General features: G+C 41.5%; 1 protein-coding gene across 9 annotated transcripts in view; it reads left to right on the forward strand.

Annotated features, from left to right (window-relative positions):
- The window catches only part of ITSN1 (intersectin 1), a 255,616-nt gene that overhangs the window by 171,830 nt on the left and 69,493 nt on the right, over positions 1-14,293 (forward strand). For 5 of the 9 annotated variants that reach the window (XM_030806019.1, XM_030806021.1, XM_030806024.1 and 2 more), the window contains 5 exons: positions 769-928; positions 5,152-5,357; positions 6,125-6,207; positions 10,045-10,211; positions 13,375-13,420. In XM_030806019.1, the coding sequence (XP_030661879.1) occupies positions 769-928; positions 5,152-5,357; positions 6,125-6,207; positions 10,045-10,211; positions 13,375-13,420 (662 nt within the window). The remainder of the gene's footprint in view (positions 1-768; positions 929-5,151; positions 5,358-6,124; positions 6,208-10,044; positions 10,212-13,374; positions 13,421-14,293) is intronic. The other 4 variants (XM_030806022.1, XM_030806023.1, XM_030806026.1 and 1 more) reach the window with 1 other exon arrangement.

The following is a 14,293-nucleotide window of genomic DNA, read 5'->3' on the forward strand; positions in this document are numbered from 1 at the left end:
ATTTTATCACTGAGGAAATCAAGATTCAGACAAATGCCTTTTCCTCTCCTCCTTGTTCTTTTATTTATTTTTCTTTTTGAGACAGAGTCTTGCTCTGTCACCCAGGCTGGAGTGCAGTGGCGTGATCTCAGCGGCTCACTGCAACTTCCGCCTCCCGGGTTCAAGCAATTCTTGTGCCTCAGCCTCCCAAGTAGCTGGGATTACAGACTCAACGCCACCACCTAGCTAATTTTTTTTTTTTCTTTTCGAGACGGAGTCTCACTCTGTCATCCAGTCCAGAGTACAGTGATGCGATCCTGGCTCACTGCAACCTCTGCCTCCCAGGTTAAAACATTTCTCCTTCCTCAGCCTCCTTAGTAGCTTGGATTACAGGGGTGTGCCACCATACCCAGCTAATTTTTGTATTTTTAGTAGAGACGGGCTTTCACCATGTTGGTCAGACTGGTCTCGAACTCTTGACCTCAGGTTATCCGCCCACCTCGGCCTCCCACAGTGCTGGGATTACAGGCATGAGCCACTGTGCCCAGCCTCCTCCTTGTTCTTTCACTGTAGAAAGCCACATAAGTATACTAGGTTTGTGTTGCACAGGCTCATCGGTTGCCATCTTTTTCTTTTTTTCCTCTTTTTTTTTTTTGGTACTTTACTGTGAGTAAAAAGCTGGCATATTAGGGAGTGCTTTTTTTTTTTTTTTTTGGTTCTTTACTGTGGGTAAAAAGCTGGTATATTAGGGAGTGCTTGTTATTCATGGTGTTGTGCTTTTCCCTCCAGGTGGCCCACCAGCACGAATGAGAAACCAGAAACGGATAACTGGGATGCATGGGCAGCCCAGCCCTCTCTCACCGTTCCAAGTGCCGGCCAGTTAAGGCAGAGGTCTGCCTTTACTCCAGCCACGGCCACTGGCTCCTCCCCGTCTCCTGTGCTAGGCCAGGTAAAGGCAGCCAGTGAGAGTGTGAAGACTTAGCACGCTATCCAGTGCCAAAAACTTCAGCAAATGCTTTTTAGCAATGTCATTTTGAAGCAAGCCTTGTTGTGTGTGTCTTGGTTGGCTGGCAGTATGGGAATCCAATGCAGGAGCCAGAAATCTGCTGTGAATAGTTGGGAGTTGGGGGTGGGGGTGGGACACAGTCAACTTCTGCTGCCTGGGTTGATGAACGAAGCTTCATTGCAGAAGTGGCACTTGAGCTACATCTTGATCAGTGGCTAAGATCTTACTAGAAAATGCAGAGATCCGGCCTGTCAGACAGAAACTGCTGGGAGAAAGGCTCGAAGGCAGACAGTCAGAATGTATTTAAGGAAAATCACGCACCCCTCCATTTGTCTAGACCACTGAGTTTTTTTTGGAAAAGGTAGACCAATTAAAGGTTAATGGGAGGCTCTGAAATGCCCTGCTCGGAAAGAATAATGTCTGAAAGGATAAAGGTGGTTATTCTGAATAGTTCTCTTTTGCTTAATACAATAATGATAAAATAACTCAAATTTCTATCAATAATCATGCCAAATAGCGAGTGCCCATCTGGGAGGCACTGGAGGTTCCAGCATCATTTCTGATCTGAGAACACCCAGATGGAACACAGGCTCTAGGCAGATCCATCTGGAGGAGCGATGTGCAGGAAGATTAGAGTAGAGGGCTGGCAGGGCAGTGCCACCAGTCAGGGGGCTGTTGGTGTCACCCAGCTGAGACCCAGGGCAGGCCTGGACCCAGCTGAGTTCACATTCACCAAGTAGGGAGGTGCCGGTGGAAGCAGAAGAGGCGAGCACGTGGGAGAGACTGCAGAGGAGAGTGAAGAAGTTGGAGTCACAATGCCTGTGGGAGCCCAAGGAAAGGGAAGAGGGCTGGGATTGAGAAAACGGGCCCACCTTAAAGGGGAAAGGAGGAAGGCAGAAAATGAAATGAATGCGCAGTTAAAGGGAAGAGTTGGGTTTTAGTTGTGTTGAGTTGAAGGTGAACATGGGACCCTGTCTGGCAGGCTGTTAGAACATGGATCTGGAGGGTGAAAGAGAGCACGGGATTGGGATTATAGATTAGAGCCATTCCCATAGAGAACATTATCAGATCTCAGGAAATGTGTGAGGTCGTCCAAGGAGAGAGAATACAGGGAGAAAATAGCAAATCCACAGGCACGTGTGTGTTCTGTGGTCTGGAAGAAGAGGAGCTACTCAGCAGGAAATGGTACTTTCCTTTGCATCTGTCCTAGCTCAGCATTTAGCACGTGTCACATGCTCAGTCAACAGTGACTCAGTGACGGGGTGGGGGGCTGTTCCAGAGAGTGGAGGTGGGGGAGGGGAGGTTGCTTATGTTACTAAGCACCAAGGTCAGGGCAAAGAAGAGACCATTCATTGTGACAGGTAGAGCTTTGTAACCTGGGAAGGAGAAGGATGAAACCACACTGCAGGGGCGTAAAAGGAAATGAGCAGCAAGAAAGTGGAAAGATCTGCAAAAAGAGAAGGATCAGAGTGGAGGGTCCTCGGGAAAGCAAGAACCGGCCATGTTGCCAGTGGAGATGGGGATGGAAAAGTGAAGTGTCAGAGGATATAGTTGGTATAAGGCAGAAAACATTAAAGGCACAGAAAAGACAGGAGTCTTTTTCTTCTGGGTGAGGAAGACTGAAGAGATTGGAGAAGATAAAGCCAAGAAAAATGTTCATGTTGGGCTGCATGATATTGTTCTCAGTGAGGAGGGAGCCTGGACGGGCTGCGGAGTGTAGAAGAGGTTTGGGAGCAGGCAAATGAGGGATCCGACAAAGAAGAATGAAGAATTGGGCTGGCGCGGTGGCTCATGCCTGTTATCGCAGCACTTTGGGAGGCAGGCAGATCACCTGAAATCAGGAGTTCGTGACCAGCCTGGCCAACATGGTGAAACCTCATCTCTACTAAAAAAAGTAAATAAATACAAAAATCAGCCAGGCGTGATGGTGGGCGCCTGTAATCCCAGCTACTCGGGAGGCTGAGGCAGGAGTATCCCTTGAACCTGGGAAGCGGAAGTTGTGGTGAGCTGAGATCGCACCACTGCACTTCAGCCTGGGCGACAGAGCAAGACTGAGTTCTCAAAAAAAAAAAAAAAAAAAAAAAAATGAAGAATTGCCTGGCTTAATTTAACCTGAGTCTGTAATAGATCATTGCACATTGCCTCAGCTTTCTCTAGCAATGCTTCACAGCTTGGGACTAGGAATAATAATAGTTATATAGCTCACCACTGTTACTTCTATCATAGCAATACTGTGCATGGATCTTACTAAACTTCCTTCCCCCTCCCCACCTACACACATCTTACATTACCGTGGGATTGCTAAACTTTAATAGCCTTTTGGAGAAAGTATCATCTCTACTTTACAGATGTGGAAATCGAGATTCAGAGAGATTAAACAGTTGCCAAAGCCAGAAAATTAGTAAGTGACAGACCTGGGATTCAAACCCGGAGTCCACGTCCAGCCCAGGCTGGGGTCATTAGGGCCCATCGATGTGAAAATGAAAAGGTTGACAAAGCAGACACAGGGAAGATTTCTCAGGGGGAGAGATTCTGAAATACCAGTGAGGGCACAGTTGAAAGGCCAACCCTGGGGTCCATACATAGAGAAATCAGTGAAGTGGCCGAGAGGATTAGATAGTGCAGAAGGGCTGTGAGATGAGCTACGCGGGCAGCAGGTCCGCTGCAAGAGGGGGAAAATGGAAGGTCGAGAATATACAATCTTAGGGGTGTTCAAAATCCAGGGAAACCCCCTCAGCTCTGAGGGACTTAAAGGAGTGAATGTACAGCTAAGTGGAAGGAAGTAGGATAGGGATGTTGTGGGTTTAAGAAGGCAAGAACCCATGAAGACCAGGAATTAGAGGTTATCAACATAGATGCTGAAAGTATTTGACCTGTTGTAAATGCTCCGCTTATCAGACATAATCATAACTTAATGTCAGTATAATATAAATAACTTCCAAAGGCAAGTACAAATTGGTTCTGAAGTAACTCTCTCTAGGCATTATCCTTTGTTCTTGTCCATTCATATATATGATTGAAAGTTGGTGTTTCATTTTTTACTAAATGCTTTAAGATACTGTAATGGTTTAATGCTATAGCTTCTTAAAAGATAATAAATGCCTCACCCTGCCTTTCCAGCCTGACCTCCTCCTCCACCCCTCCATGAGACTAGGCCACATGCAGCCACGGATTGTGCTTCTCTTCCCGGACCCCTTGCAGTGTTCCACCTCGAGGCCTTTGCCCATGCTGTGCCCTCGGCCTGGAGTGCCCTTCCTCCGAAGCCCTAGCTGTCAAAGTCCTTCTCATCCTTCAAGGCCCATCTCAGATGCTGCCCCCTCTGTGAAATTTACGCTGATGCCCCCAGGCAGAATTCATCCCTCTTTTCTCTTTATTCCTGCAGTGAATAGTAGGAACTCCTTTTTAGTATATTTTATTCTGCCAGGTAGTACACTTGGTTGTTTTTATCTCTGTCTTCCCTATTACTTGTGAGTTACTTGCTAATAATACTGCCCATCTTTATAGTGCTTTATGGTTAATAAAGTGCTTTTCCCTAAATTATTTGTGGGAGGCAGAGACTGTTTTTTTCATCTTTGTAATCTCGTGGGGCAGTGCATGTAGATGTACAATAAATGGTAATTACAGTGAATTTATGCTAACCAAATCCCTGTTTTCTCTGAAAAGGAACTAAAACAAGCATAATCCAGATAGGGCCTATTTCCCTGGGTCCACCTAAACTAAAATGCCAGTTAATGATCTCATGATAGTTCATGAAATTTCTGCTCCAGTGTTAATCCACCACTAAAAATACCAGTCAAATTGGAAATGGGGAGGTGTCCTGGGCAACTTGAGAGTGAAAATAGAACCAAAATATAAAAGGCACACAGCCAGATGCAACAGAATAATTGTGACCTCCTGGCTTGTTGAAATAGAGAGTTCTAGATGGTCAGACAATGACTTTGTTAAGAGGCTGGCAGGCTTTGGCCTCCACTTTTGGAAATAAACAATTGTTGGGAAACAGTGAAGCATCCAGCCCTCCTGCTGTGCTGCCTCAGGGCCCTTTGTGGCGGTGTGTGCTTGTCTGGCCTGTGCTTGTTGGAGAGGTGCCATGTTCACATGTTCACGTCTGCCCTAATTGATAACAAACCGCAACATAACAAGAGGTTCTTTATGTTGTTCCACACAAGGGTGAAAAGGTGGAGGGGCTACAAGCTCAAGCCCTGTATCCTTGGAGAGCCAAAAAAGACAACCATTTAAATTTTAACAAAAATGATGTCATAACCGTCCTGGAACAGCAAGACATGTGGTGGTTTGGAGAAGTTCAAGGTCAGAAGGGTTGGTTCCCCAAGTCTTACGTGAAACTCATTTCAGGGCCCATAAGGAAATCTACAAGGTATTTTTGTATTTATCTGCTTGTATTTGATGAAAACAATATTAGGCGTTAAATTACTATTTGCACTAGTTAAGATTCACAGACAGGAGTTGCGGGATTAGTTTGTCTTCTAGATCTTTTAACTGCAAAAGTTAGAGTATATAGAGTACCAAAAGGGAGCCTCTTATAGATAAGTGCATTCTTTCTTCTCTCATGAAAACCTATGTGCCTTGTTGTTCATTGCCTTGTGCAAGAAGGAATTCAGCTCTGAGACCTGAAACACTCTTGTGCATTAGTTGGAGATTATGACTCTCTTTATGCTTATTACCCAGTGCTGTACCAGATACATATGAATACTTGGAAACCCAAAGCATTTGGGGAAATGATCAGAAGGACTTAATTGTCTTTTTCATTAGGGTCCCTAGCATGGAACCTAAGGTTGTTAATTCCTCCAACCATATTGATGTTCAAAACAAATTATGAGCTTTAAAAGGATGAAAATAGCAAAAGTATTCAATGAGCATCTCTCAGTCAGTCATGCCTTGAAATAAACTAGTACATAAGCCATGTGTCCAGTATAGCAAAATGCTGAAAAATAAGAATGCGAGCTTAGAGTCATGCCTCTGTAGTACCTTATTATGTATTTTTAACCTAGCTAAGTACAACTATTTCAGCTGTGGGTTGTTTAAAGTTTTAAAACTTAAGCAGTTTTAACAGAAAAATCAGTGTCATCGTACTATTTTCTTTGAAGATAAAAATTAAAATACTCTCTTCTTCCCTTATTGCAGCATGGATTCTGGTTCTTCAGAGAGTCCTGCTAGTCTAAAGCGAGTAGCCTCTCCAGCAGCCAAGCCGGTCGTTTCAGGAGAAGGTGAGGGCCTGAGTTGTATTATGTTCTTCAGAAGGGTCAAGGACATTGTGTAAATGTTTGAAATGAGATTGAATTTCATCTTAAGATAGACTACATTTATGATCAGTATACTAAACTACAGTAAAGTGAAAGTTTAGCTCCTTACAGAATCGGAGTACTTCATGGAAAATACTGTCAGATATATTAATCATCAAAACTGGATTTTTCTAATTATATTTTATTATAAGCCCTTTGACTTTTAAAAGAGACCCATTCGGTTCACTAAGAATCAAGTTTTCCGAGGATCTCTATAGCTAAATTGTGGTCATTGCTTCACCTAACATAGTCTAGTCTCATCTGACTTCATAGATAAGTATTTCATTTTAAAAGTAACTACACAGACCACTAGAGTTCTCACAGTAACATGAATGCCATCTGTGCCATCCCAAATGAAAGTGAAGCTCAATTTCTGTGCTCCATGAAAACAACCAAACCAGACAATTTAGGACTAAAAAAAAAATCATTTTGAGTATTTATTACACAAATAATTGCTTTCTTTCTCAATCTCCACTTGGTGACATAATCCTAAATATTATATGGATGCCAGCTGAACAAAACTTATGTAATTCAGGCCCTCATGGTAAAAATCTCACATCTTTTTTACATTCAGAACAGCCATCATCACATCCTAACTGAAGAGTGCTCCCTGAGTTAGATGGGTTTTCCGTGTAGACGTCTGAGCAGTGTTGTAGTTAACAGATGCCATAACTAACCAATTCCGTAGTAATTCTTTATGGGTTCCTTGAATACATTACAGGAGAATAGAATGTTCTATTTAGTTTGTCTGCCATAATGAGATTGTTAAATTCCTTAGAAACCTTGCCCAATGAAAAATAGAATTATTAAAACAGCTGTTTTAGGTGAAGACAGCAAGGATTAAGGTATAATGGCATTTCAGACTCACAGTAACAATGTTCTTTTTTCAAGAGGATTTTTTAAAGTAAAAATTTTTTTTAGCTCATAATATAGCTATAAAACCTTATCACTAAACAAATCCAGCATCTAATTTTTGCTATTACCATGAAAATGATTAACAGAGTTCCCTTTATACATTCTCATTATCTTAATGACTTTTTTAATCCACTGTTAGGGTAACAAGGCAAAAAGCTCCTTTAAACACAGCACATGCAGTCAGTTTAGTAAAAAGCAAATTATACACCTCACCAAAAAATAAGAAAGGAAAAAACTTTGGTGTGTTATATCCAGTCAAGGCTCACTGGAGGGCTGGAGTTTGTATCTTGACTCACCCATCTAGTAACAGTATTATTTTGTTTATGCCTTAGCTTCCTTGTCTGTAAATTGGCTGTGATAACTACCACTTGAGGTAGGAAATCATTACAAGGATAATGAGATAATATGCAGAAGGCTTTTAGAACAAAGCTCAGTAAATGTCTGCTACTTTTATGTCGTTTTTGCTTTATTCCCTGGATTACTGATAAAGCCACATAAAGTATGAGCATCCTCATCCAATAGCAGTGTGGAGGAATGTTTATTTATTTGTTTTGAGACACATACTGAGGCCTCAATAAATAGGTCACAAGTGAACTATGCATATACTTAAAATTGGGCAACATAATAGAGTTAAATTCTGATCTTAGTTTGTATTTACTACAGCCATTTTGAAATGACTTAGTTATTAGAAATATTTGGAAAGGTTGCTGGCTTTGTGAAGGGGTGGGAGGACATTAGAAATTCTGAGAAAAGCTATTTACATATATTAATGAGCGTCATGTAAATACCACATTGAACATAACCAAATTTAAAGTAAACTGTAAACCAGATAAAATAGATGATTGGCTTGGGTTGCTTTTAAAATATTTAAAATATTGGCTTGGGATGGCCAGTGCCCTCTGTGAAATGTCTCCTGAGAAGGGGTAGCAGAAGAGGAACCTCTGCCTATCCATCATCACGTCTCTGGGTTTCATTGTCACCCTAAAGCCACTCTCAGATGTTTTTGTGCAAGGCAAGCAGGGCAGGGCCAGCCTCAGTCTTCCCAGTCTCTTTTATATCTTATACTGCAATACCAAGTTCAGCCAGAGTTCATGTTTCTGAAGTTTCTTAAGCATTTGGAAAGTTACTTCAAAATCTGAATCAGTTTTAAAGAAAGTAACTTTGAAGTTGAGGAATCACTGGGGAAAGTATTGATGGCCAAGGATTGTATCTTAAATGGCCAAATATGATCTAAAGAACAGTAACGGAGCAAAATGAAAAGGGAAGGGTGAAAGTATGGAGAAATCAGAAAAATGAGTCTGTTAGTGAAGAAAGAATGACCCTATTAAAGCCACCAAACTTTGATTTCCTTTTGTGGGAAATCATTTTTCCAATTTTCACTGTGGAGGTATGTGTTACCAGTGCCTCAGGGCTAAAGACAGAGAGTCTTCTGTTTTCCCTGGGACGTTTGAATGACCTGTGTCTGCCATGGGGCTCAGTGCTTTCCACCAGCAATTGCTGCTGGCCTCGGCGCTGACAGGTCAACACTGGCGCTGAAGGAGGCCCTTGTTGCTCCAGGGGCTGCCCACGTGAGCACAAGAGTTAGAGGTTTTTGTGTTTTTGTCTGTTTGTTTTAGTTTTCATTAGTACCTCCTGCAGAGGTTCTGATAATCAACCGAAGGAGTTCTCCATACAAAATTCCTGCCTCTTACTCAACACGAGGCTCGACATTAAAGGAACATCATCTGAGGTTTAGAGAGAAACATACATTGTCCATCATAAAAATGAACTTTTTGGGTAAATGGTGATTTTTCTGTTGCTTTAAAAAAATACATACAGAAGCCTAGGATAAAATGGAGAAAGAGTGGAAACAAGAAACACGCGCATCTTTCTGTAAATCTTTTATCCTGTACCTAGAACCCCCGTCCAGGATTTTGGGTCTGGTGGTCTTTCTGAGAGTGTGATTTGGTTCTAAACCTTAATGAAATCCACCAAGAGTGATGCAAAGTTCTACGTCTAATTAAAAAGAAAAGTTTCTTCTGTAATGCACACCCTTCAAATTCAAGACACAAAGGAACAATAGTTCTTATCCTTTAAGACTAAATTACATGAATAATAAAATGTGATAAACTATGATTTGTCTTTTTAACTTGTTGAAAGGCTTTCTGGGATTGGGTTAGACATTCCTTTTATCATCAGTCCTCTCTACCTGTTTGTCCTCTTGAATGACAACTAGATGCCCATTTTTAACTCAATAATATGTGTAACTCATTTTGTGTTCTAACAGCTTCCTGTCATATTGTGTATATGGCACAATAGGACATAAGTTTTCAGGCACTTGAATAATGAAAAGTATGTCTTACTTAATTTACGCAAAGGATATATGCTAACAATTTTTTAAAACTGTGACTTGGTACCCTCAAAACTGAAATACACATATTTAATATGCTTACCAAGAGCCTGCATATGAATGCATCTGACCCAGTGTTCAGCACAGAGTAGGTATTGTGTAACTCTTAGTTAAAAATAAATGTAAAAACCATTTTCATTCAAAAAGAAATCGTGACGCTAAATGGTAGATCACTCTTAAATACTCAAGTGTTGGTAAACATGCAGTTGGGTTTTTTGTTCCTGTGTCTGGGTCTTCCCAGGAATTGTCTCCCTGTCTGCAGCTACTGAACTTTTATGTGCACTGGGGGAATGTGGAACCCAGGGCATTCTGCAGCTCTGTATTTTATCTGTGACTAGCCTTTCTCTTGAATGGATCTTGTTCTAACTTCCTTATTCGTAAACTTGCTTTTGCAAAGCTGTCTGGGATTTCTTTAAACAATCAAGCTCTCTCCGTATCTCAATATTTCTCCCCACCAGAATTTATTGCCATGTACACTTACGAGAGTTCTGAGCAAGGAGATTTAACCTTTCAGCAAGGGGATGTGATTTTGGTTACCAAGAAAGATGGTGACTGGTGGACAGGAACAGTGGGCGACAAGGCCGGAGTCTTCCCTTCTAACTATGTGAGGCTTAAAGATTCAGAGGTAAACCCACATTAACTGTTTCCTCTCCCTTTCTGTGCGGTGATTCTCTTTTTGGGGAGTCACGATGTTTGACAGCGGAACTTTGTTGGGTTTTGCTAAGTTCTGGAATGTGACAGTAAATCCAGTGTGACCTGTCATTGTTTGATCTTGTCATTTGGCACTGCGGAGTAAGCACTGGCTTCCCCCAAGCAGAACGCCATCAGGGCTAAGTGGAGGCTGAGTGTGATGGGGCTGGTCCACATCAGCTGGGAGGATAATGTTCAGTATTAAGCTCTCTTCCTGCCTGTAACTGACTTATGCTTTGGAGTAAACTTTCTTGATTAGATCATTATGGTCATTGATTTTTAAATGCCCCAAGAATGATAGCAATATTTTGCCTGTATAAACAGAAGTATTCTGGTGATAATCGCCCCAGAATATTGGATATTACTAGAAAGTTTTTAGAATTTCTGGTTTTGCCCACACAGTAGAAAGACACAAGATCTAAGAGATGGGTACACTTTTGGCTAGGCCTTAGAATCTCCGTTGATCAGGACGGAATTTAAGTGCTGTTACCCGTATAAATTGAAAGTGCTCTCACTGTTGTTAAATAGAGCTCTAAAAATTTTATCGCATAAACTGTGGTCTTTAAGATAGTGCAAGTTGAATGGAATGGTGGGGTGGACCTACCACAGAGTATGGGAGTCAGTCTTGCAGGAGCCACTTGCACGTTAGTGGAGTTTCAGGTTATAAATGGAGTCATTTAACAGATCCAATGCACATTTAAAAAAACCAACAAGAATTGACTCCTTTTTTTTTTTTAAGCATTGACAGTCAATTCACAGTTATTTTCTCTTTCTCCTCATACCTCCTAGGTACTGAGAGAGAAAAGGCTGGCAGGGAGCCTGTAGGGGCCGCTTTCTCAGGAGTGAGCAAGTGGACAAAGTTCTCTCTCTCTTTCAAATGCCAGTAGTACAGTGTATACTGGGCCTTCCATGTGCGGCTCCGTGTGCTCGGAGGCTCTGGGGGCGAGGCTGGGCCTGGTGCCCTGCTCTAGGAGTCCTGCCCTTGGCCTGCTCACCTCTCCTGCAGCTCCCAGAAATGATTTTATTTGCTTGGATTTTGTTTTTTTAAGGGGTGGCATTGTTTTGCTTTTTGGTTTTTCTTGCTGTGGTCTTGAGAGCAGCTAAGTGGAATTCCCATGGATGGATTTACATAAGTCTGCCCACCCTTGGAGAATCTGGCAGAAGCCTGGAAGAAAGTAATTTTGCCCTGTGAGACAGCTGGCATATTGGACTTTTCAGACCTGGAAACAGAGAATTAAATTCTTCGCCAGGCCAGCAAGTTGAGTCCAATGGGAGTCGTACGGATGATATTTCAGGGGAGTTGGGTAAAACACTAAAAGCCAGACTCAATTTCTACTACCGTGCATGAAAACTCTTAAAGTGACTTTACCTTTTGGATCAGTTAAAATATGAAAGCCATTACTTGTAATGTATTTTAATAAGTTACAGTTTTCTACTTTAATAAAACCATCCGAAATAAATTTTAGGAAAACACACAGTGACTTTTTTTTTTTAAGGTAAGTGGAGTTGTAAGGTACTTTCTTAACCACAGTCTTAAATTACTAGCCACAGAAGAACTAGCAGTACTAAAAATTTTTAGATATACATCTAGCTATACTATTCAATAATATGAAAAAAAGTCTGAAAACTCAGCTCTTTCGTCCTACTTGAATACAGAGTTCAGTGTAAAAGCAAAATATCCAACCAAACTTAACACTAGACCCAGCTTCAGATACCAGAATTGACGTCTGGGCACGGGGAGAGTTGTCCCATCCTGCTTCCCTTGTCTGTATGGGCAGGTCTGGGGCACAGTCTGGGGGACTTTATAGGTGCAGGGAGGACAGAACATGGCCTTCTGAATCCATCTCAGCTTATGGGGCTGGCTGTGGTTTTTCAAAGGGAGCACGCTGAAACTACTTGAACTCTAGGGTACTGTCAATTGCCTTGTTCTTTTTATGGAGTATAGGGAGTAGATTCTAAGCCTGTACTAGGAAAGTTAACTGGTCACTGGAGTCTTGTTTCATTGGTATTCCTTTTTTGATATGCAGCCTATTGAAAAATAGTGAGAGATTGCTATTGTATAACTTTGTTCATTAATAAAGCAGAATCAGAGTAAAAGTTTAACCTGAACTTTTCCTGGTAAATGGTTCTTAAATTTCAATAAGCAAAATAAAGAGACTATAAGTTGTGTTCCTGGTAGATAAATGGCATATTTTTATTCTTTCAGTAACTCATGTTTAGTTTATTAAGCCTTTTGTTTTGTTTTAATTGGAATACTTAATTTACTGCAAGATAGACTGAAGCATAAATTAATTTAGAATAAAGCACTTTGTAACAACAGATTCCGTTCTGGCTCCTGTCCTGCCTCTCATCTCTGTTGTTGGCTTACTTGGCTGGTTTAAAATTCCATGAGTATCCCAGAGAGGAATTCAACCCCAGAGCACTTTTTAAACACTTGATAGTTGGGAAGAAATATGCTCTGCCTCTGTGCATTGATAGAGAAATTTCAGTGTATAAACGCTGTGAAATTGGGTGGAAAGGCCACACAGGACAGCCACTGCCTCTTTGGATAGAGAGGGGTGAATAGGATGGGGGAAGAGAGGCTCCAGTTGTCCCTGTTAGTTTTTTAAAAAAGAAAGCTCCTGAAGCAAATGTGCAAAATATTAATATTTTAATGTGTTAAAACCGGGTGGTAGGCTCATGAGTTATATTCCCTGTACTTTTTATGTGTGAAGTATTTCATAATTAGCCATATGAAAATAAGTCTGAGCTTAGTGTTTAGGATGTAAACTAACAGTCTTCCTAGCCTGGAACCTCCTGTTAGATTTGACCAGGTCCAAGAAATGCCTGTGCTCGGAGCCGTCTGGGCTCTTACGGGCCCCATACTCTGCTGTTTTTTTCTCTTATAGAAACGAGTAAAAGCCACATGTTTTAAAGTACTTATTTTTTTCCGTGTTTTCCTGATCTATATCCTTGTGTCAGGTGATACAGTGCTGTGTTTTCCCAGAATGAAAAGTGGGGCTTTGGGGCTCAAGCGGGTTTGTATCATCATTAATCGTTTTTAAAGTTGCATGATCAAAACTTCAGCATGCAAATGAGACCTTTTGCTCTGTTTTAAGGGCTCTGGAACTGCTGGGAAAACAGGGAGTTTAGGAAAAAAACCTGGTAAGTTACAAACCCTGATGCTTACTTTTCAATGTTTTGAATGTAATTGATAGTTGCTCCCCATCTTTGTGTATTAGGGCCAGAAGCCTAAAATAAAAAGAATCTTTCCTAAGAGTGGTGAGAGTAAGTCCTTTCCTTGGAATCCATTAATAATTTTACTTGGTTATGAGATTTGTCTCTTGCTTCACACATGAAGAGCGGAGATGTTACCTGACAGAATGTTCTCTTGGGTTGTCGAGAAATAATTCAGGTGAGGCCAGGCGCGGTGGCTCATGCCTGTAATCCCAGCAATTTTGGAGAGCGAGGCAGGTGGATCATTTGAGGTCAGGAGTTTAAGACCAGCATGGCCAACAGGGGAAACCCAGTCTCTACCAAAAAATACAAAAATTAGCCAGGCATAGTGGCATACACCTGTAACCCCAGCTACTCGGGAGGCTGAGGCAGGGGAATCACTTGAACCTGGGAGGCCAAGGTGGCAGTGAGCCGAGGTTGCGCCACTTCACTCCAGCCTGGGCGATAGAACAAGACTCTATCTCAAAAAATAAAATAAAATAAATGCATAAATAAGTAATTCAGGCAAGATGCTGGGAAGTTATAATACATGGAGCTGTAGGATTATGGGCTCAGCTGCTTCTCCATCTTCCTCTTAGGCTTGGTTAGCCCTTTTTCATTTTCTAACAATGCATTCCCAGGACACAAACAATGGAGAAGATTAGAGGAGCAACACATCTGAGTGTAGGTCCCATTAATGTAGAAGCCATCGGATGGTTTTCCTCAGTACACATTGAAGGTACAAAATTATAGTCACGCCTCTGAATCCAAAGTGTTTTAGTTTATTTCAATAAAATCACATGTGCTATAAATAGCACTAAA

This window comes from Nomascus leucogenys, chromosome 25 (assembly GCF_006542625.1).
Source record: "Nomascus leucogenys isolate Asia chromosome 25, Asia_NLE_v1, whole genome shotgun sequence".
Lineage (NCBI taxonomy): Eukaryota > Metazoa > Chordata > Mammalia > Primates > Hylobatidae > Nomascus > Nomascus leucogenys.